This window comes from Cyanistes caeruleus, chromosome 4, assembly GCF_971803275.1.
Source record: "Cyanistes caeruleus chromosome 4, bCyaCae1.hap1.1, whole genome shotgun sequence".
Lineage (NCBI taxonomy): Eukaryota > Metazoa > Chordata > Aves > Passeriformes > Paridae > Cyanistes > Cyanistes caeruleus.
The window spans coordinates 10,985,157-11,012,191 of record NC_141704.1 but is presented as its reverse complement, the minus strand read 5'-3'; the positions used below and the strand labels follow the sequence as shown (position 1 = coordinate 11,012,191).

At 35.8% G+C, this 27,035-nt stretch overlaps 1 protein-coding gene across 3 annotated transcripts in view; it reads left to right on the top strand.

Annotated features, from left to right (window-relative positions):
* The window catches only part of LOC111923276 (guanine nucleotide-binding protein G(i) subunit alpha-1), a 32,881-nt gene extending 7,026 nt beyond the window's left edge, over nt 1-25,855 (top strand). Inside the window, exons 2-9 of one of the 3 annotated variants that reach the window (XM_023918996.2) lie at nt 12,900-12,942; nt 13,021-13,162; nt 17,533-17,690; nt 19,196-19,324; nt 21,351-21,480; nt 22,689-22,842; nt 23,727-23,929; nt 24,042-25,855. In XM_023918996.2, coding sequence (XP_023774764.1) covers nt 12,900-12,942; nt 13,021-13,162; nt 17,533-17,690; nt 19,196-19,324; nt 21,351-21,480; nt 22,689-22,842; nt 23,727-23,917 — 947 coding nt within the window. In that variant the 3' untranslated portion in view covers nt 23,918-23,929; nt 24,042-25,855. Of the gene's footprint in view, nt 1-12,899; nt 12,943-13,020; nt 13,163-17,532; nt 17,691-19,195; nt 19,325-21,350; nt 21,481-22,688; nt 22,843-23,726 lie in introns of all 3 variants that reach the window. The other 2 variants (XM_023918995.2, XM_086886630.1) reach the window with 2 other exon arrangements.
* Nucleotides 25,856-27,035: the final 1,180 nt, after the last annotated feature.

The following is a 27,035-nucleotide window of genomic DNA, read 5'->3' as shown; positions in this document are numbered from 1 at the left end:
TCTCAGAAGTCAAATTTTTTAAGTGGCTTAACTAATTGACATTTCTGAGTGGAAGGAGAACTAAAATTTTGAAATTAGACTATTAGGACAAAAATAAACTGGTTTTGCTGAGCCACTTTTGTGTACCGGGACTGTATGCTTTCACAGTAAGAGATTTGAACTCCTCTTAATACTGAACATTTGTTCTCCTTGACCATTAAGTAGGAGTAGACAAGACAAAATAAGACTACTTAGTAAAGATGGGAAGTAAAGGAGTGATTTTTGTAGACTAATTACCCTTATTTGTGGCTGCTCATAGTCTTTTACAGTACTGGTTTAAGGAATATTAGAGTTGAAGATTTGGAAGATGCTTCCTATCATCACAGGTTTCCCTTAGAGTTTGCAAAGCTGTGGAGCCAACTTCAGGGTCTCTGGAGTTATCTATAGCTTAAAATTTATAGGTCTAAGTATCACTTCTAGTCACAGATTCCCTTATGCACCAATCCTTGATTTCAAAGTGTGTTACCTGTTGAAGTTAGATTTTGACTTTGTTTCATTTTGGTTCAATTGCTGACTACCTCTTTCTTTGAAACATATTTCTGTGTTATTTTTTAAAAGTTACTTTTGGTATAATTCTTTCATTTTCTCTGATGGGGCTAATTGACAAAAAGCAGTTAAGAACCAGTTCTTTAAATAAGAGCTTTGTTAAACATGTTAAAAGCAAGTAGATAAGTTTTCTGGCCTTGGTAATTGAAGGGTCATTGAAGCTTTAAACAAGAGCACCTCCGGTATGATTTGGTATCAGCTTGATAATCAAGTTGCTGTGTTGACTTATAGATGTGTGTTTATATGGGTACTTTGTATTTATATTTACCAATACTTGTAAATTTCAATATTGTATGTACCTATAAAATTGATACTGAAATTAGAAAATTCTTTTTGTGAAGCAACTTATTTAAAGGAATCAGCACCATTCAAATATGCTGTGCTTCAACTTATGAAATAGACCAGACTTCATTACTTTTTCAAATATTCTAATAGAAATGTAGTGCTGCTTTTGTAGTGAGTAATATACTTAGCAAAGGTACCTGATTAAATCTTTAATGAAATATAACAGTATCTAGGCAACCAGAACGGATGGGAGGTCTTTACAACCATTGCTCTAAGCAGATTGTTTTTATAGAAGTAATCAATGTACTGTAATGAAAATTCCTGTTGAAAATGTGAAGCAGGTTTATAATTAATATTCTGGAATTTTATATGACCTGTTTCTTGAATTGAAAGTACTGTTTCAATCAAATGGCTACCTGTAATCACATCTTCCTTTTGCAAAGTTGATCAAATAATTTTTTGCATAGGACTTTGGGTTTTTTACATGGGTGAAACTATTGTAGGTATTTGAATCATACTGCAAGTTTTTGTCAATCACAGTTGTAAGGATATTCTGAATCTCTGGGTGTTTTTAATGGTTTCCAGTAAAACTCGAGAGAGTCTTGCCTACTTTCTAAATCTGTATTGGAATGCTGGAAATAAGCAGTGGATGTTATCTTACAAGCAGCAGAGCTATTCTAGAAGCTCTGCCTTGCTAAAAAGGAAAGTGCTCTTGCAGCATCTGGCTTGAATAGCTTTGCCCTCTCCCTGTCACTTTTAAATGCGTTGTTCAGTTCTTTGCTGGTTGAATAGTCAAACTGGCTGTCCTGATTGGACTTCGTTTTGCTGATATTTCATAATGGTCTGATGAGGACCTGACTCAAAGCATGATGAGGAACAGAGATATGTGCTGGATGCAGATGGAGTACTGGAAATGCCGAGTAGCAGGAGGGAAAAATGGGTGCAGAATAGGAGTCTTTCAATTTCTGTACTTCTGTGTACAGTTCACAGTAGAAATGAATTAGGAATTATGTGAAATTGTGTTCACCTGCAAGGTCCACTTGGTAGACACATAAAACTATTCAAACCCCACTTATTTAAGACTTACTTGCTACAATAGGAGGTAGAGACAGGCTACCTTAAGGAATGTGCTGATTGCAAGTTAGAGGTAGGAATTTCTTTTCATTACAAGTCCAGGGAGTATCAGATCTATGCTTCTTCATACTCTTCTGTTTAGTAGGTTGTAGGCTTGGCTAGGAAGATACTCTTCTACCTAGCAGTTCTTGGTGAAGAATGCAAGTGGGCTAGAAGTACTGCCAGCCCCGTGTCCAAACAGTAGAGAAGAGAATGGAGGCAACAGTAAAGTTGTAGTAATATTAAAATAGAATACAGTGTGAATAAAGTGTTGGAATGCGATTTTAAAACTTTCTATTACTGGAGACGTGGGTCTTGCAATAAACAAATTGAGAGAAACCAGACAATTGTTTTGATTATTTATAGATTTTATTTAAAGAAATGTTATTTTGAATCTTTTTGACTTCATGTCTACCAATAATGTTTTAGACAGTGGTGAACTGAAAATAAGTTGTGAAGTCTCACTGAAGTGCTGTCTGTATTCTTGATGCATTAAATATTTCTTGAAGCATTTTGAAAGTGGATTTCTCAGCTGTATACAGATCCTTAATAAATCTGGTGAACTCTTGGCAAAACCTTTATATACATTCTAAAGCATATAAATACTTAAGCATAAAGCTCTCAAATCATTGACATGGATCCCTTCTGATATGCTTTAGGGCTGCAGTGTTAGCTAGCAAACGCTGTCATCTAATTCCTTGATAAGGGTCTATTTATGTTATTTTCTCTGTCTGCTGCTCTGGGACATAGAAGTGTTTGGGGTTAGGTTACATCAGCTTTTGATTACATACTTGTTTGAAGCCTAACATGTTGGCTGCTATTTAGGTAGGTGTCTGTCTTACTCCTTGCTTCTGGGATTATTGGGTGCAACTGTCGTGGAGGGGGCTGACATTTTTATATACTTCAAAGCTGTCTGTTTAATATGAGACTGCTTAAATACAAATTCTATTTAAACAACAACAAAATCCCAAAAAAGACATATATATATATATATATAAAGTACTGTTCACCCTACTTGAGGGTAGTTTTGTGTGCAGAATGTACGTGCGTATAACAAAAAAGAAGGTTGACTATGCTCATTAATTTTCTTTCTTGCTTCAAGTACAAATATGACTTAAGAAAATACTTGATTTGAAAGAAGTCGTTCACTGATGTCTAGGATCCTTAACATTTTAATCTCTGTCACTTTAAGTCCATTCAAGTTATCTTGGAGTTGGAGACATTGAAGTGAGTTTAGGTCATCAATATGCTTATTCTCCTTATTTTTGTAGATCTTAGTCATTGAGCTACAGGATGAGAAACACTTTTAAGTTAGGTGGGGATGGATACTGAAAATTTACATGAACTGAAGTTTATTGCTTTGTTTCTACAATAATGGGACAGCTTTTAGTGTAATTGCATTTTCCCTGGTATAAACTTTGACAGTACCCATTTATCACGTTTGCAACTAATGCCTTGGTGTTACGTAACAAGTAGAGCTTTGAATAAAATCAGTAGAGATACGTGTGAGATCTTTTCCCTGCTTTGATAGAAATGCACTCACAGTTTTCTGATTGTCCCAACTCTGCACAGTTATATTGTTATAATGAGGTAGCTGGGATGGTAGGTTCTGTCAAAATTGTAGATAGAGCAACAGTAGTGTTGTTCTGAATTGGAAGTGGGGCCTGCAATGAAAATATGTTGTTATTCCAAGTTGTTTTGTTGTATCGCTCTACCAGAACAACCTCTCTAAAGTATGCCTTTGCTGCAGAGGGGAATTTTTTATAAAGCATTTTTGATAGCCTGCTTAGTAAGTTTGCTCTGGTATCTCTGAACCTGCTATCTTTGCACACCGTATTTATAGCATGGTGCACTGTAAAAGGCCATGAAGGCCAACCACACTGTGGACAGCAACGTCAAGGCACTCTAGATTTTTGGAAGGTGTATTAGATACGTGTTTGAAGGTCTGGATGAGGCATGCTGTACTCTTGGCAAAATCTGATGGTTTCTCCCTTGATAGACATTGAAAGAGTAAAGGACTTGGTTCTTTCTGTTGGAGCAGTCAGCATTTATCTTCTGGATTGGGCTCACGTACAATAACCACTGAAACTCATATTCAAGAAGGACTTTAATCATATTCTGTCATGCCATGATTTTAAATTATGCAGTAATTGTTTCTGAGCACACTACTTTGTACGGAAGAAAGCCACTTGAATTTTAAGTAGCAAATTAAAATCTTTCTTCAGTTTTCTAGAGGAGACAGTTATTTGCTATATTGAAGTTCCATTCAAAATACTAGCAAGTTTTTGGGCTTTGAATTTTGAAGAGGTTCCCAAGTGTATTGGATGATAGTAGTGTGGGTGCTGGCTTTTGATACATTTAAGTAGCCGACTGCTAATCTGATCAAGCTGGTGTCAGTATTGACATCTTAGATAAACCTGAAGCCACAAATGTTCAGCTGCTGGTGGTGTGCCATGTAGTTGTCAGGTAGCAAGCATGATTACCAAGTGGTTTTCATCTCCAAAGGTGCATTCACACCTGTGTTTAATTTCTGGCATAAGTGAAAGGTTTATTTTCAAACCTTTGGCTCTTGGCTTGTCATGGTCCTGCTGGGTTTGACACTTCACAGGAAGGAAGCTACACCTCTGAATTGAAGGGGAAAATGACAATGGCACTGTCCTTGTCTAAGGCAGTGATACTGGTGTTTAAGAGATCTATTGTACATTCTGGATGCCTTTTTAAAGTAGCTTCAATTCCAAGGCACCACATTTCCTTTTGAATGTCTTAAAAAGTTTCTGAAATATGACACTTGGCATTGTACTGGTGCTCTCCTTTAGAATGAGATAACTCCCCAGTACAGTTATGCTATAAGTGATGCACATAATGATAGAAGGGTTCCTATTATGTAGCAGTAGCAGGAGCTAGTAATTTAAAACAGCTGAGGTATACAGAAATGTTTTTGAAAAGCTAGGTATAATTTGTATTCAAAATCTGCTTGTGTTTAATTTTGTGTGGTTCATAAAATTGCACATAATTTCTGCTAAAGTATCTGCTTATCACATGATTGAATTCTAAGGAAAAATAACATTTCATAACACCTTTATCATAAAAAGATATGAAGCACTAATTGAAGATTAGTAACTGAAAACTCAATTCATACTTCTAAAGATAAAGATGTGAAAAAAAGTTACCTTAAGGTTTGCAAAATGGAGTCTGTGCCCTCTTTGTTTCACTGTAAATTTATTTTTAGAATTCATTGGGTTCCAGAGGTTATATTGAATATAAACTCATATTTTCTCCTTATTGTTTCAGTACTAAACTAATTATCATTTGCTTATGTGCTTAATCAGTGCTCTAGTTACACCCTAGGTATTTAAGAAACTCAGAGCAGTCTATTAGACATCTAGACCTGAATAAACATACAGGATGCTACCATGAGTTTATACTTGATTGCTTCTCGAGGTGACATTTTATCTTAACAGTTTTGTTAAATGAGGTTTTATGTATAATAGATCAACTATTTTATTGTACACAGTTGATTTCAAACATCTTCTAATAGCAATACCGAAGACCTGGGAAAGAAATAATTAGTTGTAATTAATTTTTGATTTGTTAGGGAATTTACAATAGTGGCAGTGGTGTATGGGTGTAAATGATACTACTTCTGTAGGACTAAGCATGCAGCTACTGAAAACTTGAGAATTATTTCAGGTCTTTTATCTGAATCAGTGCCATAATTTTACAGTCTGTCACTTCTCTGGTTCGAATCAGTGATGTAACCTGGGATTCACACTATGACTACGTGGCTAATTTTATGCCAGATACTAATCATACAGATTCTTAATTTGTTGAGACATTCCTGGCACATTCAAATTCCAGTAGCTGTGGAAATTCCAAGATTATTGCCACCTTAGAAGTAATGAGTGCTATCTACCTTTGGTTGACTGTATGAGAACAGTTGGGAAGGGGAAAAGGGACATAAACTGCCAGGACCAGCAGCTGCCCCAGAATAAGAATAATACCAGATGGTGTAGGTAACTGCTACTATTGGATGACTTCAAAAAGGGGAGTGGATGAAATAAGAAAATTCAGGCAGATAGAGCAGTGTGGGTTTCAGAGAATGTTTCATTTTGTTTTCAACCTGTCTGGAGTGTGTCGTAGCAAACTGTGGGTTTCTTGTACCAGCATTGATGTATTTTGAGTATAGTAACACTGATTAGCAGCTTGCATTCTAATTTCAATTGCTTGTCTGATAATGTGTCATAAGGTGATAAATTTAAGAGATTATGCTTCCACGATACAAAGCCATGTGTTTTTGTAAGAGATTACTGACCCCTTATCAGAAAGAGTAGAAATTAACTGAGTATTTAGCTTGTGCTGTGACCAGCACCTCTCTTGCCAGCTGAGAAGTAGGCACCATCCACCTCGTTCTTTCTACTGTGAAATTCAAGTGTCTGACAGAATTGGATAGGAAAGTTGTGGGGAGAGAACTTGACAATACCTCAACCCAAAACTGTACAAGCCCGTGTATTTTATTTTAAATTTCACATTTGTCTTTATGCTTAAATTAATCTGGTCTCAGTGTCCTATTCTACAGGCTGAAAAGCTGGCAAATATCTGTTGAAAGTTTTAAATTAATTACTCTTGCCCATACATGAACTCTCTTCTGGCAACATGCAAGGCTGTTGTACTTTTTTGTGGATTCTGTTTCTTAGTCTGGTTTATTTGGTGCTAATTCAAAGCCAACCCAATTTTTTCTCTTCAGATTTTATCTAATGCTTAAGTTATTTTAATTTAGTCTGTGTTTTTTTTCCATGTTTGTATTACAAGGAGTATATTTATTCTATTAGAAATAGTTATACTTGACAGTTAATTTTGTCCAAAGAGGGATACTGTGAACTTGAAATTTGCCTTGCTTTTTATTTTGGTATTTAATTGGTTTCTTCAGTAAACAATTAACAAATATGTTGGAAGTTAGAAATGTTACTGTTAAGATCTCAGCCTTTCCAAGCAGTGTTTTTGGTACTTGGATGCATAAAACATTTGTTCCAGAAATTAGTAGTTCTGGAATCCTTGCTATGTAGGCAGTGTGTGGGATACTAAATCATGAGACATTCTAGTATTTTAAAGTAGCATTTTTGCTTACCTGATAATTTTAATCAAATTATTAAATGTTTAAATTAATTTTGAACAGGGATTTGCTTAATTGGAAAAGAATATTCAGTGTAAGATGGTGTTTGCTACAATTTACTAGTAGTGAGTCATAGGGTGATAAAATCATTTAGATTGGAAAAGAACCTAAATGATTTTATCACCCTGTGATAAAATAAAGATCGAGTCTAAGCCAGTCTTTTTAATATTTTTTTTTTTCTGTAATTGACCAAACACAGCTTGGAGAATCAAATATTGCTTTAGCTGTTTCTTAAATTTATTTGAACTCTGCTTGGCTTATTACTTGGTTCCTTCAGTGGGAAGATGCATTAAGACTGGTCTGCTAAGTGTTTTTTTGATTGGGGGATTTTTTTGAACGAGATGCTTTGATTTTTTCCTATTTCCAAAGAAGAGAGCTGTCTTTGAAAGAAACATTGTAATGTGGACTTAGTCCCTCTTATTTAGCTGAGTGTCAGCTTCACTGTGGTGCAGTAAGGTTAGTCACAGGCCTGGATTTATGTGCTGGCTCCAGAGTCATGGAGTGCAGTCAGAGTTCCTGCTGGATCCAGGTAAATGACTGCTATGGATAGTGCAATACTAGCTGGGAAATAATGACATCTGAAGGTAGAGCCTGAGTATTAAACTTTGATGCAGAAGACCTTTCAGATTATAGTGGAATCTCTGGGGATAATGTGAAATTTTGCTATTTAAGTTGGATGTGCTTTGCTCCCATATTTTGGCAGTCTGCATAATGAAGCATAAATATCTACGTGCTTTCTGGCAAGCAGGTGTAGGAAGAGTATTAGATTTAATTCAAGTTATGTTCTTAGTCAACTATGTGAACAAAAGTTTCAAAATTCTTTAGATTTTTGTAGATTGTGTTGCCCTTTTTTGAGGAGAATATGAAGGATATAAAGTGTGGAAGGGGAAGAAAGGACTAATCAGTTATTAAAACTTCCATTAATGTAATGACTTAACAGTAAATTTAGACTTACATTTAAAAGTGAACAAACAAAAAATGCCCACTACTCTCTCAAATTCAGAAATTACATGCTGCTATGTAGCAGTCTAAGCAGAACTGTCATGTCTTTTTAATAATATTTTTGTTATAAATAAATAGTAACTGAGCCAATAAGAATGTTCAAATTATTGACAGTAGTGATCTGAAATCAAGTATCACATTTAAATAGCAAGCAATAAATAGCATAATTTACTAGATGATTGAGGAATATACAATCAAGTCTGTCTAAATTTAGGTAGTGTTTGGTTGTGACAGTATAGCTAGCTCTGACATTTTATATGCAGCTGTCACATGTAATATTTAATGCTGCTTGCTTCTATCTAAAACTTTCTAAACCAGTTAGTTCTCATTTTGCTGTACGGGCAACTTATGATGAGATAAAGAAGGAAATTTTACAAAGTATATCTGTCAGAAAAGCTGGCAGAGTTCTGCATTCAGGAGTTCAAAAATAATGAATTTCCTTTCATTATGGGACAATGAGTAAGGTGAAATTTTCCCATGTCCTTTGCAAAGATTATTAGGAATGCTGCATTTATTTCAGTGTGCAGTTAAAGGAAAAACCCAAACCAAGTACAATCATTTCTATTTTCCTTTAAATAACATAGGGGAATGCACCTTCCAGGAGCTCACTGCTGATGTTAGGTACTCTGTAATAAATGACTTAATTATTCTTTATGAGTATTATGGGTGTTTGTGGTTATGTTACTGAGAATGCTTTTATGATAATTGTAGGTGTTTGGTACATGTGAATTCTAACACCATGGAGGAGCATGCATATCTGACTCAAAAAATGGAGTACAATGTGTATGACAAAAATAATTACATTTTTATACTGTAACTAGTCCTGACACTGACATTCTTGGTTATTCAAATATGATAAATTTTTAACAGAACATTTTATGAGGTTATGTAAATTAAATGCTGTAGTATATGTCTTAATATCTCTAAAGTTGCTGTTGAATTCAGGGAATACACCATCTTCAAATTATTTGAATAAAAATATTAATTCAAAGCAAATTATAGTAATTTAATTAATAAAGCTAATCTTTAAACTTTTGTCACTATTAAACTATTTGTGCTTAAGTGCATAATTAGCTATTTTGAGATTTTTAATTTGGTTTATAAATGCTTCAGGTGTCTAAATAACAAATGGCTTTTGTACTGGTGTCTCTGATTTCTGTTTATATTAATGTACTTCCATGGCCACTCAAATTCTTGAGAACTTTCGCTGCTCTGTAAAGAAAGTTGCAGATTTATAAAAAATTAAGTCTTTTGCTTTGACATGAGCTACAGATGGCATTAAGCAATCTAGATTGATGCTGACAGGCCGGCTTTATACCTTAGCTCTATTCCTCTGAACTCAGTGTCTCCTCTTGGTGCCAGCACTCATGCTGTGGTGTTGGAGGAAGAGAAGTGCAACCACATCGTAGCAGTGCTGGGGAGGAGGTGGGACAACTTTTAACAGCCAGTCTTAAATTGGCCTGAGCCTGTCCTGAAGTTACATACTTGGTTTAAAAAGAGGAATATCTTAAAAGCAGCACTTAATAGTATTTAAGTATAGAAATACTCTGTTCTACAGAAATGAAATACTTAAGTTGGAAGAAACCTCTTAGAGGTCTAGAGTTCATCTAGTATCCCTTGGCTCAAAGCCAGGCTAACATTAAAACAGGTAAGCTTGCTCAGAGCCTTGTCCAGTTGAATTTGAAGATCTCTGAGGCTGAGTTTCTACTTCGTCCATGTGCAGTACAACCTCGTCCATGGAAGAGGTTCCCTGTACCTCCTTCCTTATATCTCACCGAAACTGACTGTGCTAGAGGTTAACTGCCTCACATCTCTTTGTTGTGTGCAAGTTTACTTCTGCTTTAAGCTGTCTTAAGTGGGTGTTATGGGAAGGACAGAAACTTAAAGACATCTGACCTTCTCCCCACACCAATCTTTCTAGGATTAAAATGTCCAGTTCCTTGTAGCTTTTCCTTGAATGTCATTGCCCTCTAAACAACTAAGTGACCTTCAACTGTTTTTTGTCTGTCTCATTTATTGGGCTCTGAGGGGGAGAATTGTATACAGTACTTAGATGCAGTGTAATGAATGATGACTGCTGGGGAGAAACAGCGCCCTTTGACTTGTCTGCGCTTTTGCTGCTGCAGCAGTGGAGTCTGTTGGTCAGGATCAGCCCAAACACCCACACAGCTGTGTGATCACTCTCCTCTCCCTTGGGATAAAGAAAAAATAGAAGGAAGGCAAGTACAGTCATGGATCAAGATAATGATATTTTAATAGAGAAAGCCATAGCTTGCACACACTAGCAAAATAGAAAGAAGAGTTAATTCCTTCCTTCCGTCTCACTGGGATGCGGGTGTTTGGCCACTTCCTGGAAAGCAGGGCCTTGGCATGCTTAATGTTTGTGTGGAAAGAATCATAGAATCATTTGCTTTGGAAAAAGCTTATAATGTCATTGTGTCCAACCATTAACCCAGCACTGTCAAGCCCACCACTAAGCCATGTCCCCAGATGCCAGATCTAAAGTTTTTAAATACCTCCAGGTACTGTGACTCCACCACTTTCCGGGCAGCCTGTTTCAATGGTTGACAAAGCTTTTGATGAAGACATTTTCCAGTCTCAAACTCTCCTGGTACAGCCTGAGGCCATTTCCTATTGCCCTATCACTTATTACCTGAGAGAAGAGACTGACTTCACCTGGCTAAAACATCCTTAAGGTAGTTGTAGAGAGTGTTGAGGTCTCCCCTGAGCCTCCTGTTATCCAGACTAAAAAACCCCAGTTCCCTCATTCCTTGTATGAATTGTGTCTCAGACGCATCACTGTAACCGCAGTTGCAAAGGTTTTAACAAAAGAAGGTTCAGACAAACACTGAGAACAAATGACTACCTCTCTTCTTCCCTCCCTTCCCTGAGGTTTTGCTGCTGAGCATGGAATATCCCTTTGGTTGTCTTTTGTCAGCTGTCCCAGCTGTGTCCCTTCTCAAGGTCTTGTCTACACCCAGGCTACTCACTAAGGGTAGGGACATGGTGGGAAAGAGAAAATGCATCGATGCTGCACTTTCATTTTTCAGCTATAAGAGAACCATCGGTTTCTCTTGCTAATGAGTGTTACCAGCACTAGTTTAGCTACAAACCTGCAGTCCAGTAGGGCTGCTGTGAAGAGAGTTAGCTTTGTCCCAGACAGTCCCAGTGCAGCAGCCTGGAATGTGATTGACCTTCATCACCATAAGGCCCACTGCTGACTGTTCCTGAGCCCCACAGTTTTCCTAACCCATTAGTCCCAAATGGGTTGGATGTGTTATTCTGTGCAACTTGAAGGACTTCACATTTGTCTGTGTTCACTGTCATGAGATTCCTCAGCTCAGTCTTCTAGCATATTGAGGACCTTCTAAGTAGCACCTCTGTTCTCTAACACTGGCAACCGCTTCCTGGACTCCTGGGCTCATGTCAGCTGCAGACTTGGTGTCAGTGCATTCTACCTTTGCTTTCAGGTCATTGGTGAAGATTCTAAACTCTATTAGCTCAGTGTTGTCTCCTGGAGATTGCCTAAATGCCTTCAGTTAGTGTTTTGAACCATTGACACAAGCCTTTAACTGTGGCTGTCTGGGCAGATTTTCAGACACCCTAAAGTTGGTACTTAGTCACTTGGTAAAAGGGCTGCCTTGGAAGGTGGCATTGGAAGCCTTATTATGGTCAAAGTAATTTACAGCTCTTAGTGTCCTCCAACCCAAACCCACCTCTTTCCTCATGAGAACTTATTAAGTGAAGTTTGTACTTTGTAAACCTGTGTAGGCACTTACCAATAACCTTTATTTTGTCCAAAATGAGGTTGACTATCATGTGTCAAGTTCTTGCCCTTTTTTTGGAGATGAGTAAGTGCAGACTTTATCAGTGCTTTTCTGTGGTCAGTTTTCTTCGGTAATTGGAATTGGACAATGGGTGATCTCTGCATTAGAAATACCTGTAGACTGTATGAAGATGAGAGTCACTTCTGCAAAGCTATATTGAGAAAGGGGAACTGTGAGAGGTAGAATTCAGGACAAGTCACAGGCAAACTGAGAGGGTGCTATCTAAAGGGATTAGACCACAGCTGTAAGAGTTCCACATATTTTTGAGAGTAAGAAGCAGAATAAATATAGGTTGTTGAGATGGCAAAAACTGCATCTTTTCTCCCTGTCTGTTGGCAGAATACTGGTTTTCTAAGCTTTGTATTTTAACATAGATTTTGTTTCGTTTTGTTGTTCTTAAAATGATACCAGGTTGATTGGTAAACCTCATGCCATCTGTTCTAACAAGAAGTAGGCTGACTGTTGGTTTATTCATGCAATGGTCAAAAGAGGGTACAAGGACTAAAGCCTTGAAGAATTTTAAGGTGTTCATTTGCAACACGGAAGACCATTAATACAGTGTGAAGAATGGATTTTGGTTAGGTTTTGATTAAAAGGCAGTTAGAGGAATTAAGCTTTAGATCCCTTTTAAGTTGAGCAACTTATCATCTGTTCACATTAGAAACACCAGCAGACTGTGTAAAGATTACGCTCACTTCAGTAAAAAGAAAACACTTTTGAGAACTGAGATTTGTTCTTGGAATGGCTTGGTTTTGAAGTTTCCAGCTGATGATTTTATATTAAAAATCAGTTTGTAACATGTTCTTTTACCTGTTGAAGGTTTTTATATTGGTTAGATACATGAAATATAGAATCAAAATATATTTTCCAAGATCAGTAAAAGCCTAATGTTGAATTTTCACACATTTATTTTTCAGGAGCTGGTGAATCGGGGAAAAGCACAATTGTCAAGCAAATGAAGTAAGTGTGGTGAAATACTGTGTTAGAGAAATATTTTTGAATTTGAATAGAGAATTTAGTTTTTTTTTTCTTCCATAGGATTATCCATGAAGCTGGTTATTCAGAAGATGAATGTAAACAGTACAAAGCTGTTGTCTACAGTAACACCATTCAGTCCATTATTGCTATCATTAGAGCAATGGGGAGGTTGAAGATAGACTTTGGTGATCCAATCAGGGCTGTGAGTATTGAAGTACACATATATATATAAAGCTGAAATACCCATACTATTTCCTTCAGAAATCTTTGTGAGATAAGTGTTTGACAGCTAAATGCCTTTGGCATTTGCATGGCAAGGTGACCTGTGGAGCAGACAGCACTGGGTTGATTCACACCTATTTGGTTTAGATACTATTTTCTGGATTTTGTCTAAATTTGGAGAACTAAACATCTGAATCTTAAGGAGTCCACAGTTTTGTCTCTAATTTGTATGGACTTGGGGGCTTTTAGGTAGGTCATTTAGACCTCTTAAGTTAGACATCTTAAAAAATACAGCTTAAATAGGGAGGCATCTAGCCACTTCTGCACTGCGCTGCCTGCACTCCTCTGTTAGGTCATAGACAAAGCAGTGTCTGAAACATTGCCAGCCTCTAAGCTGTTTCCTACCGATTTCCAGTGTTGAGGACTTTATTTTGCACAAAGAGACACGGGCATGCACCTGCTGCTGGGATCTTATTTTTTCATTATACTAATCCTGGAACTTTTCCCAGGAAATGAGACTTTTCCCTAAGCTTTTCTGTACCTTTTCCTTCTTATCTTGTCTAACGTCCTACGTGTAAAGCTCTGATGAGTTTATTTGCCATCCTGCCTTTTGGGACCTCCAGTCCTAATCTTATGCTCTTACCTATGGTGACCCTGATGGTGACATCCACATCTAGTGAGGCAGGAAGAAGTTTGGAATATCTCTGTAAAAGGCTAAGTTAATGTGTTTTTGCATGTGGTCTCATTACAAGACTCTATACAGTCTGTGTTGCAGTGCTGAAATTGATCCCCAGAGCTGTTACTCTGAACAGCAGTTAAAGTTGGTTCAGGATGTGTGCTTTTATCTCCTCCCCACAGAAATCAGAGTGCAGAATGCTCAGCAGTAATAGTTTTGGAGCCAGAACTTACCATATTGTGGCTATCTCATATGAAGGATGGAGGAAGGATTTTGTTGCTCATGAGCACGTGCATGTTCATAAATACATGTAAGGTAGTCAGAGGAATATTTTGTTATAAGTTCTTTCCATCACTTTAAGGTGGAATTACAGTTGGGAGGAGATGAGGGTTTTTAAAAATAAGAAACAGTATGTAGGTTCTTCATTCCTGACAGTCTTTAAGATTTTATTGGTTGCTTGAAGAGCTGTTTATAAGCATTAGACGGTATTCATTCAGTAACCTTATGAAATGCAGTATGTATGGTTGTCATAAGGAAGACATTTGTAAAATTATGTATAGTGAGTCATGAAGTTGTATCTGAAGTATAAATCTGATTGACAGCCAATTATAGCCATCATTTTATGTACATGTGTTACTTCTACCTGATGTCTTTTCAGTTTTAAGCATAATTAGTAAAAGCTTCAATTTCATTGGTTACTCCTCTCTACATTTGCTCTCATGTTTTCTGTAGTCTGCCCTTGAGACTAAAGTTTTCCAGAGCACTGATGATATTTCACTGCTTGTTAGTTCAGTGTTTGTGCAGTCCTCTCTGGAGTCTGGCAGTTAATGTTGGAAAGAGGCAGATGGTAGACTTATGTTACTAAATGCATAGTAAAAGAAAACGGAGGAGGAGTAAATTTAGGTGTTAGTAGATAAAATGACTAACAAGAAGATTTTGGTATATATGATGTCAGTTTTAAGTCATCTGAGTTTCTTGACTTCAGAGAACTGTATAAATGATGAGGCAAACTTGTGTCAGGAGCAATCTTAAAATAGTTGTACATCCCTGTATACTTAGTCAGGTCTTGGTGGTCCAAATTCTTTTTTTCAGAGGATCATTGCTATGAAATATTAGCATTAAATGTTAGTAGTAGTATGTTTATACCTCAATTATTTTCAACTTTGTTGTCTTTTGCAGAAAAAATAGCTCAAAATTGTAACTTCTGGTGTAAACTGTTACATTTAGATTATTTTTCTTAAATTTCTGAGGGTTTTACTCTAAATGGGGTGAAAATCACATACTCTTATTTCTGTCATAAGACTAATGGTAGAGCAGTGAGTTGAACATTCTTTTTCTTCAAGTTATTGAATCAAGGGAGCACAGATATACCAGATTTACAACTGGCCTGCTGGTGTTATCTTCCTCTGTGCTACAGGACAGTTTAAGTAGGACCTGTGTTTTGAGAAACATTAGTGAATGTGGTTCAGAGGACTGTAGGCCACTTCTTGAATGTGAGATTTGCACTAGTTGGAGAAATGGTTAAATTAATTTTTTTACATTACCTTATGTATGGAATCTGGTTTTAAAAGTGACACCTGTAGAGCAAGCTGTCCTATTTCAGTATAACTAAAGGAAATTATCTAGCATTGATTAATAACAGAACTAGGACTTGATTATTGCTTACTGCCTTGCTTGTGGTGTCTGTATAGTTGCCATTTTAGCAAAAGGAAGATGGGGTAACAGAGACCATATTTCATTTTAATGTTTGGCCTTTTAAAAAGCTGAAATCAATTCTCTTGTTCTACCTTCCCTTTCCCTACTCCCCTGTTTGAGAGCATGTAGAGACACATGAAAGTCAGACCCTCTTAGGTATAAAATCTTACCATCTTTTGTGACAAAACTGTCAGTTTCTAAGCAGTTTCCATCATGTGTCTTAATATTGTCCCTTCTTAAAGGTTTGCTGCTTTTTTGAGTTGTAGGTCCTTGCATTTGCATTCACAAACAGTATTCAAGTCCAGAGCTGTCATTCAGATTTCTTTGATGTGGGCATAGTGTTCAGATTAAAGCCCCTGAAATCTGACTATCCAACCCTTTGATCTTTACAGCTCTGAGTTTTTTATGTAATCGTGATTGCAATGTATTAAATTTGTATTATTTGTCTACAATTTATCCTGTGTATGTGTAGTATACAGTATTTTTGTTTGATGAATGTTCTTTTAGATTTCTACCTACTCTAGCTTTCAAAAGACACTTTCAACTATACATCAACAACCTGTTCTTCATATGTGTACCTACAGATGTGTATCTATATATATATATGTTTAAGTCTCTTCAAGTTTGGCTTGAGTGAACTGCAAGCCTTTCGTTTTCAACCTCTGAAATTTAGTATTACCCAATCCATCTGTAAACAATTTCCCTGTTAGCTCACACAATCTTTGATTATTTAAGTCTACAGTGGACAGTATCTTTAGAACAATCACTGCTTTTTGTGCTTATTCTGAAAATGTGTATTTTTTCCCCACAGCTTAGTGCTGGAATAGCAAAGTGACAGTTTTTTTTACAGATTTGCATGTGTCTTCACTTACTGTTTTGTTAGAATAACCCTATATGTTGCCTTTTAAAATCCTCCTCTTTCTTGAAATACTTTAGTTCCCAGCTGACATGTCTGAGTCTCCCTTTTTCTCCTTCCTCCTTTCCAGATTCATTGTTCTGTTTCTTTTAATTACTGGACAAATAGTACATGCTGTGGGTAGTAGCTACAAGCTGATTTTTCTGGCTGATGTACCTTGGCATTGGATTGTGTTCTGCTAATAACCAAGGTTAAGCAGCTACCCACAGGAGAGTACTAACGTGGACTTTCTCTGTACCCATCTGCTGTCTTTCCTTCAGTGCCTTACAGGTCTAAATACAATAGAAATACTTAAGAAAATAAAATACTAAGTTACTTTGCTCAGTCAAAGTTGGATGTCACTGGTCAACTGGTCAAATGCTGATAAAATGGGGAATGGTGGGTTTACATCCTGCACGCAATTAGCCTCATTCTCAAAGCCAGTTATTATATATAGTTTTAAAATCCAGCATTTGCTCTTAAAAATCTTGATGTTTGCATTACCAAGAGAACTTGGTCTCTGTAGAATAATTAAGTCAATAGATAATTGTGGCTGATTTATCTGGAAAAGTTTTTAGAAGTGTTTTTCTAATTTTTGATGCATAATTTGGGAAGAAGTGATTATTTGACACTTTCAAAGTTGTATAATTAATTAAAATTAAGCAAATAATGTGTTTTCTTCAGTTGTTCAATATACAGCTACCCTTATGAAGGGTCTAATCTATATTGTAATCATTTTATCCAGTAAGTGGTGTTTTATGAGCAAATATGGCTAACTTTAGGTTTGAGCACAAAATGTTACTACTCCTGTTTATAAAAACCTCACTCAAGTTATAAACAGACCAGAAGCTTTATCAGCTAATGATAAATTTGATTTGCTAGTCTTTTTCTGTTGTTGAAAAATATGGGAATTAATATCCAGTGCAGAACACTAAAATAACTTGTTTTCTTTCACATTTTTTTGTTCAGATACATTCACATTACCAGGTTAAGTAATGCATTTGTTGAATCTGATTCTTTGGTGATAATACTTCTGTTGTGTTTTTCAATACTTCTCTCTTCACCTTGTTTTTACATCCTAAAGGATGATGCTCGTCAGCTCTTTGTGCTGGCTGGAGCAGCAGAAGAAGGATTTATGACTTCAGAGCTTGCAGGAGTTATCAAGAGACTGTGGAAAGACAGTGGGGTTCAAGCCTGTTTCAACAGATCTCGAGAATACCAGCTCAATGACTCTGCTGCCTAGTAAGTACAGTGTGACAGACAAGATTCTCTTTGCCTTCTAACTAGTAACTAAAGCAGTATGAGGTGTCATCTTCTGACAAGTTCTGCTCCTACGCAGATGGAAAACACAGGTATCTGGACAAAGATAGCAAGATAGAGTCTGCTTGCCTCAAAATGCTGCAGGAAAGCTTTGGGGTTGGAAAGGAAAAGGTGTAGTGTAATTATGAACTTGTCATGTTCTGACCAGATGTTTCACTCCCTTAAAGAAGACAAAAATTGATACCAGGTGCTGTAATAGGTTTTCTATTATGAAAGCATAACAAAAGTACCTTTTTAGTATCTGAATATGTCCAAAAAATGTGGTGACGTGATCTGTGTAGATATTACCAAGAATATTACTTTCTTTTGTAATAGAGTTTTTTCCTATTTCAACATTGCTATGTTTTCATTTTTAATTAATGGTCTCTATTAGAAATGCGTTGAGCCGAGAAACAATTAGAATGTATCTTTTATGCCAGGGCACTTCAGTAAGAAAATAAAATGTTAAGGAACTGGGAAGGCAATAATGAGATGGTGTGGCAGTAAGTAATGGTAAGTCAGTCAAGGAAAGGAGTCCGTTGAAGGAGATAGGAGATGGTAAAGAGTGGCAATAGCAGTGATGCTGCCTTGTAGTGCAATTTTTTATGATTCTGAAGTATTTTGTAATGCTTGAAGTTGATTCTCAGTTATATAAACTTTTTTCCATATGGAGCGCTTCATTTAGAGATTCACATACTCTCCTGTGGTAACCTCCTGTGTTCTATTTGTTGTTCTAGACAACTGTGACTCAAGTTTCATAAGAAAACTGTTCTTCTGGTCATATAAATGTATCTGTAAAATTGTGAACTTGTTCCACCTAAAATAGAACACAATGCCTTCCCTATTTACTATGGGAAAAGTACAAGTAAGATGTATAGTTTTTTGGAAACACTGGACTTGGCCTACATTGCAAGGATTTTGGCAATGAAAGCATACTAATTTTAAAAAATATGTGCAATTAGGAATTCTCAATAAAAAGTTAACTGTTATGTATTAGGCATTTTCTTAGACACATTAATTCTGGCCAAAATACTGAGTTATTCTTTTCACATCTGTTATCAAATAGGATGGTTTTGGGCTTTGTTTATGGTTCAAAGTAACCTGCAGTTCAGTAAGTTGCAAAGATGAAGATGTTTCTAATTAGCGCTAATAACACTGATGTTTATGGAACCTTGTTTGCATTTTGGATTTTCTAAAGAAAAATTCTTTCTACTGGAATAAATTTCATAAGTTTTCTTTTATCTGGGATGAAAGATTGTGTCTCAAAAGCTTATTTTGAAAAGAACTTGGAAGTTTGAGTAGAATGCTGTGTCTTGTGTCTCGGAGAAAACTATTTTATAAAATTCAAGCACAGTATAATGAATGGACTTAAAACTTCTGTAATTCTTTGTAATTCTTTTGTTGCTGTTTTATGAATAACTGAAAGCAGTGTTTATTTTTACCTTTAGTTACCTGAATGACTTGGACAGGATAGCCCAAACCAGCTACATTCCAACTCAACAGGATGTTCTCAGGACTAGAGTGAAAACTACAGGAATAGTGGAAACTCACTTTACTTTCAAAGACCTTCATTTTAAGTATGTAAATCATGCTGCATGGCTATCTGTCTATCAAATTTCCTGTAAAATTATGGGATATGGAATTCAGTGGTGTAATTTAACAAATTTGTCTAACCACAAGTTTGATTATTTCCCCCCTCTTTTTAGGAAAAAAAATAAATTATTGTGCTTGACTCAGTTTTCTGAAGGAAAATGCATGACAAATACTGAAATATGGATACTTCTGGGCAGTCAGTACTGTGGAAATCTGTTTTGTTTCCTTGTTTTAGGGTTTAATAATACAAAATTTGTATTAATCCACAAAAGAATAGCTGATAAATTGTAATGAATCTCATGCAAACCTAAAGAAAGTAGTCCTTAGCCAAGCCTGAAGAGAGGACTTCAGTATTCTAAGGGGCTCTCCATCTTCTCATTTACTTTCCAATGTTTCTTTTTACCTACTGTAGATTGGTCCAGTCTGTACAGATTATTTGGACTGTTACAAGGACCATATGGTTACACTTCTGTAAAATGTGTCTTTGAGCCAGGCCTATGGAAATTTTTATCTGTAATGTTGTGCATTCAAACTCCTGTACCTGTGCCTTAGGCAATAGGCTTAATGAGTTATTGGGAAGGCTTGAGGTACACTCTTACATAACCTTAAAAATAACTTTTAAGATCATCCAAACATATGAAAGGCTCGATTATACTAAGACAAGGCTGCATAAATATGACTAGCTACACAGGATCAATTTCTTTCATTATCTTTTCTTTCCTGTTCTGCTGTGTGTGTTTAGATTCCTTGGGGTTAAGCCTCACTTCAGCCTTCTCTATAAAGCAATTAGCATAGCTTTGATTATTGATTCAATCCAAAATGCAAATAGCAAGTCACCTTCATCCTGTTTCTATAGACTTGTCCAAAAGTTAAATCTGATTATTTACTACTTTTGTGTTCAAAGAACACATTTTTTGTAGAAGTGTTAATTCTTATGGAAAATGAGGTCTCAGTATAAAGTTATAAAGCATAACATTAAAATTGACAGAAGTAATTACTAAAATTTAGGGGATTAATTAAGATATGGAAGTACAAAATATATTCTCTGGGTACAGCCATTGCTAATTATTTGAGAACTAAGTAGGAGTGGTATGTGACTGGCTCACATTTGTATAGGGTGATATGCAGAAACTTCCCTTCAAATATTTTTTGAAGGTAAGGAGCACCTCTAAGGAATCCTTTTTTCAGCAAGAATAATCTTTCAAGTGTTTTTGACATGGCATTATCTCAATTAAAATTGAGAACATTAAAATGGCAATGAGTATTGTCACTTCTCAGAAGTTTACCTGAGTAGAAGACCTTGTCAGAGGTTTCAGTGTTTCTGACAGTTTTCCATGAGAAAGCAAAGGGTCTTTTTCTTCCAATTTGTTTCCTTCTCTACTTACTTTTACTGTGTTTTTTTTCAAATTAAAACCTAGCAACTTGGAACACTTGAAGATACCTAAAAATAACAACTGTAATTGAATCCCTTCAAGTGCAATTTACAGTGTTAGTGTAGTGCACTAACATTAAATCGGTAGGGTTTTTTACCTGCCCTATACTTACAATCTTACTTTAAATGTGGCCAGTTGAAGAACAGATTTAAGTTCCAATTTGGCTTAGAGGAGAGAGGAGCTAAAACCCACCAGGACTGACAGTCTGCAGTCCATATTGTTTATCAGTAGCTTTTATTATTGTAGACTTTCTAGTGAAGCTAACTGTATATTTTTATATTATACAGATTACAATTAACTTAAATATAATATTGAAAATAGTTAATTTTGTTCTTTCGTCATCATCCTTCTCATACTTCTCATGGTCTCTAAAATTTACAGGAAGATTTTTAAGGCTTTATTAAAAGTGAGGTGTATGCTGAAAAAAAAAGTAATTAATGATACATGGGGTTTTTTTTGCATTATTTTTAAGATACTGTTCTCAGATTTACACAGCTGATAAGTCCAGATTTTGGTTAATATTCAGAAAGCAAAAAATTTGAAAGTTCATTCACTGTTTTTTACTTCTGTTTTGCAGAATGTTTGATGTTGGAGGCCAAAGATCAGAGCGGAAGAAGTGGATTCATTGTTTTGAGGGTGTAACAGCAATTATTTTTTGTGTGGCACTAAGTGATTATGATTTGGTCTTGGCTGAAGACGAGGAAATGGCAAGTACCGTAATGTTGAAGAGAATAGTTGTTGGATAGAAGCTAAGCTTGGAGGGAAAGCTGTCAATAGGTCTTTTGAAGTATTATTGCTTTATTAGATGTATGGGGTTTGTGCAAAACATCTCAGTGAAATGGTGATAGAATTCATTCTTTTGGGTTCCAAAGTACTTCCTCATATTCTCAGAAGGAATAGTAAGAGATAAGTATTCTTCTAGCTACACTTTTTGTGTTTTAAAGGAAACATAAATTAACAAGGATACATTGTCAGTAATACACATTTTAGTCTCTTTTTATGGATGCTAGAAGTACATAGTAAGAATTTTTTTTACTTACCTGTATCTGCTTTACCACATTTTGTTTTCCTTTCCTTCCTCAGTCTTCAGTTTTTGTTTCTTTCTAACTGTGTTTCTCCAATCTCTTGTCTTAGTTGCAGAAATGTTTCTCTTCCTTTTCCTTTCCAACACCCTCGGCTCCTTTCTTCTCTTTCAAGAGTTTACTCCTTCCGTGTCACTGTGCACAGGGTACATTTTACTATCTTGAGTGGTCTGAAGTGATGCTTACCTCTGTATGTGAATCATTAACAGACTCTGTGCTCTTCCTTGTGTTCTGCAACTTTCTATAAAATATAATTTGGGGAGGAAAGAGAAATAAGAACCTTTCAAGTCAAATATAGTCAAAGAAGGTCATAGCTAGCATCCTGCTACTTAAATGACTGGAACTTGGCCAAAGTACTTACATGTTGGATAATTTTTCTACAGAGTTAAATATTATGGTAAGAGTTAAAATACCTGCTTACTTGATTGTCTAGCTTTGTAGAACTTTTTTCCTTACTTTGGAATATCAGCTAGAAAATCTGCAAAATTTATTTTCAATTTCCAGAAGATCTAATCAGTGTTAAGAAAATTTCAGGTAACTCAGCAATTCTTTTAGACTATCTGTATTGCAAAATGTCAAAACACACCAAAAATGTCAGAAATATTAAAAAATAAGACCTGGAAATGAGAAAAAGTAGTTGCTTAAACCCTGCTCGTGGAAGTGATCTCTATGGTAGTTTAGCCTCTCTGTATTTCCCTGCGGTAAAATGTGATTGTGTTTGCTAAAACTTAGTTTTGTAACTGGTTAATTTCTAAGTAATCAAAAATATGTATCCTTATTTTACTGCTGACATCTGGTAAAATAGAAAGTGATGGCTTTTTCTTCAATTACAGAATCGGATGCACGAGAGCATGAAATTGTTTGACAGTATCTGCAACAATAAATGGTTCACAGACACTTCTATTATTCTATTCCTGAACAAGAAAGATCTTTTTGAAGAAAAAATCAAAAGAAGTCCTCTCACTATTTGCTACCCTGAATATGCAGGTATTGGAAGGATGCAGATGTCAAGAGGGTTTTTTTGTTAAAATACCTAATTTTTGAGGCACAGGTCCCGAGGATTTGTATAACTCTAGGCATCTAAAATATTTATGTGACCTAAAAATTAAGATAAGGATTGTTTTGATGGATCACAAATAAAACATTGCTTAAGTCTTTTTAACCAGGTGAAATAATGCTGGTCCACTGATAGCATGTTACTGCTGCAACTGGTCAGGTTCATTTAGTACATTCTTAGTACATTCTTATTTCTGATGTTCTTCTACTTTTGTACTTTGATATAAGTAGGAATTTCTGAGATACATGAGAGATTTATGAACAGGGAGTTTACATAGGTTTTGACATTGTGGTTTATTCAGAAAATATACAGCAAAAGAGCATGAATTCATTTAACAAGTCATAGCATTTTTATATATGATTTGCATTGTAATTTCAGACAGAAGATAGCATATTAGAATTAGAAAGCTTGGGAGAAACTTATATTCCAAGTGTCTTTAACTGACTGTGGGAAAACCCCAAACCTTTAAAAAATATAAAAATTGAAAGCAACTAACTTAAATGAAGGACACAAAGTATCCTAAACTAGGAAAGGGATGGGTCATGAATGACTTGTTCCTCTGGTGCTGAAGTAAATGGAAAGACTATTCCCACCCCTGGATCTGAGTTGAGTGTTAAGTTTTTATTATTACAGATGCATCCATAAGGTCTCCTTCCAAGGTTTTTTTAATGGTATCTTAAAGCAATGGCTCTGGAATTTGTCCTCTTCAGGTTTAAGTTAACTGTTTCCAAAGAATCCTTTCCTTCAAAGATAGTGTGCATATCTTGTTCTTCCTCTATTGGAAGAGACTTACTGAGCAATTTTCTTCTTCTAGGGTCAAACACTTATGAAGAGGCAGCTGCTTACATTCAGTGTCAGTTTGAAGATCTGAACAAGAGAAAAGACACAAAAGAAATCTACACTCACTTCACATGTGCCACAGACACAAAAAATGTGCAGTTTGTTTTTGATGCTGTAACTGATGTCATTATTAAAAACAACCTTAAAGACTGTGGCCTCTTCTGAAAACGACAAAAGGTTGTTAAATGGTAAATTACATGCCTGAAAACAGGACTTAAACATTTGGAATATGCCCACGCTGTGTAAAACCCGCATAGATATACTTAATTCTCTTTTATTTTATTTTTAGGTTTGGAGATCGACTTCGCACAATTCTAATCTGATTCTTTTCAAGGTGAAAGAAGGAAAAAATGCAATGTGCTCAATGATAGATCAGTACTGTACTTGCCTGTTTTAACAGCTTTATTTATGTTTGTCTTGTAAATTTAAGTAATTAGTTAACACTGAGATGTCAGTTGATTGTATGTAAACTTACAATTGTAGTAATGTATTTGTATAAACGTTGAACGGAATATTTTAGTAACTTGATGTCCTCTAAAACATTCCTCTAAATTTTCCATGTTTTATGAAGATACTCGTAGAGGAGACAGACACTCTTTGCCTTTGGATTATTTAAACATCTTGTAAAATTAAATTTTCTTTTCATCTTAAGGGTGCATGCTGCCTTATTCCTTACTTTTGTTGGTATTATTGTATATGGCATTAGCTTTTTTGATATTTAAACAGCCTCACACACCTTCTCAGACTTAAAGAAACATAACCAATAAACTTGTTTTATGCCTTAAGTTTTGAAAAAACATCTTTTTATAAATTTAGGATAAATACAAAAATTATTTTAAAATTTAAATGAAATCCACAGTTTATTAAATCTAGGCTTGAAGTCTTTGCAGTGGAAATGTGGCAACACTGGGAAATAGATGTTTAAGGGTCAGCTATCACTGAAGCTGATGGAAATGCAAAAAGGAATTGTTAAAACTATTCATATCAATAAAAAAAAAAAGATTCTGTAGGCTTTACTCAGTGGAGTGAATGGAAAAATTACCTTTGGGGTGTTTTAAATAGACAGCAAAGGCTGGACTTCAGAGTAATGTTTTTTCTGCTTACTTAAAACATAAATTCATGGTCTCCTTAAACTTTTTGCTATTTTCTGGTAATAAAACTAGTTGGATAACTTAATAAGCATAGAAGTATTTGGTTCTCCCACAAGTCAAGGGGGCTTCACAATTTAAAGCAAAATCCTGTTGCCTATAGCGAGAATCTTCAGTGTTTTAGGTAGAGCATTTTAGTGACTTAGGAGTGCTGATTCTTTAATTTCCTCTTTAATTATAGCCTCACAGTTTCTTATAAGTTAAAAATTCTTTTCTTCTGGTTATGCTTTCATTATGCGATTTGCTGTCTTAGGTACCTATCATCCATTGCCTTAGGGATAGTGCCAAAACTGATTTTTTTAATACAGATTTTAAAAGGAGTAAGCTTCTAGCTGTAAATAAGTTGATGGTTGTCTTAAATATATGTTGTCATCTAGAAAACATGGACGTACCAAACCTGGAGATACAATTTTCTATAATTGTTAAAATATTTCAGGCAGCTACAGTACACCATAAGTTCTTTGGGAAGTAAATAAGTCTTGGAGCCTGTGGCTATTTTTCTATATTATCTTAGCATTTATGTTCTTAGAAATGTTCAGAATATTGAAGTCATTGTTCTGTTGTTTAATTTTTGATTGTGTATGTGTTTAAGTTAGGCCTCTGCTTGAGTAAAACTTACCTTCCCTTCTCATTCTTTAATGTTTTCTTTGTTAGGTACAGAATTGCTAAATGCATTTTAAATGAAAGATTAGAAAGGAGATAAGTTATTGCTGGAGGTTGTTATATATGTTGATACATTATGAGTTCTTTTAGCAATTATGGTAAGCAATCTGTATATCCTGGGCTGCTTTTAATTGTGCTTTACGGTTCTGGATATGATTTTAAATCTCACTGAACTACTTTGTGGAATTGTATTTACACCTACGTTCCAGCTGGTTTTTGTACTTAATGTAAAACAAAAATTGGGATTAATCAAATAAAATAAATCTAAATTTTGTGCCTTGCTTGAAAGAAATGCTTTTCATTAAATGTGCTGATGGAAATCTTTTTGCATGCTTTCTGTGGAGGTAACTGGGCAGTAAAAATGAGGAGATAGAAAGTCAAGAGTAAATGTAAAACCTTTGTGATAGAAGCATTAATTTTTTTATTAATTAGTTAATACTTTTCTTAACACCTTCAGTTGGAGAATTTTTGGAATTATGTAGCTAGTGGTTTATGAAGTATTTGTATATTAACACAGAACAAAGTTGTGAACTAATTTGCCTTACTAGTCCACAGATAATTGTGGGTTTTTTTCGGACCTGATGCATGGCCAGTGGGGATGTTTCCTTGTAGAAGTGCTGCACAATCTTTCTCCAGAGATGAAGCTGTCAGCCTAGGCCACTTCTCTAGGAAAAGCTACAAGAGGATTTGCATGCAGCTGTGGTGGGAGCCACACATTTAGCCTTCATTGCAGCTGTAATAAATCTCTACATCTCTGTTCCATGAGGAGCCTGCATCTCTGTCAGAGCACTGCAGAGAATGGAGGAAATACTGCAGGTACACCACTAAGGGGGACAGTCTTGGCCCTCAGCAGCCTGAGCTCTGTTCTCTTCCAGTTCCCCATTCCTCTGATTTCTTCAAGCAGACTGTGCAGGTTTTGTCTAGCATGACACAAAGAAGCTCCCTCTATTACCTTAGAAATTCCTTCAGGCTATTGTAAATGTAGCACAAGAAAAAAATCCAGACCTTTGTGGAGACTTCTCCAGCCCCATGGTCTTGTGCACATCTGTGGTTGAACTCTTGGTAAAATGCAACTGTCATTAAACATGTAGTTATTTTTAAGAGGCTTAACACTGTGGAAGGGTAATTTAGAAAATTTGCTGTTTGGCTTCATTATGCCACGTATGGAATCTGGAGGTAATTTGATGTTAAATGTAGTAACCTCTCATTAACTAAAACAAGGTCCAGGATTACAGCATGGGAACAATGTAGATTTGCTGGATTGCTGTTTCTGGTTCTGTGCAGGCAATTAGCAGATTCATGATTTAAAATCTACATAAAACCTTAGGGAGCAAAACAGATCAATCTGCAGCATGCTGAACAGCGTGGTGGCTGGTGTGCATTCAGAATTGTGGAAAATTAAAGGATAATTGTCTGTTCAAATCAAGCAAAAAGGGAACCCTACCAAGATGCTGGCTGTCCTACTGTGTGAA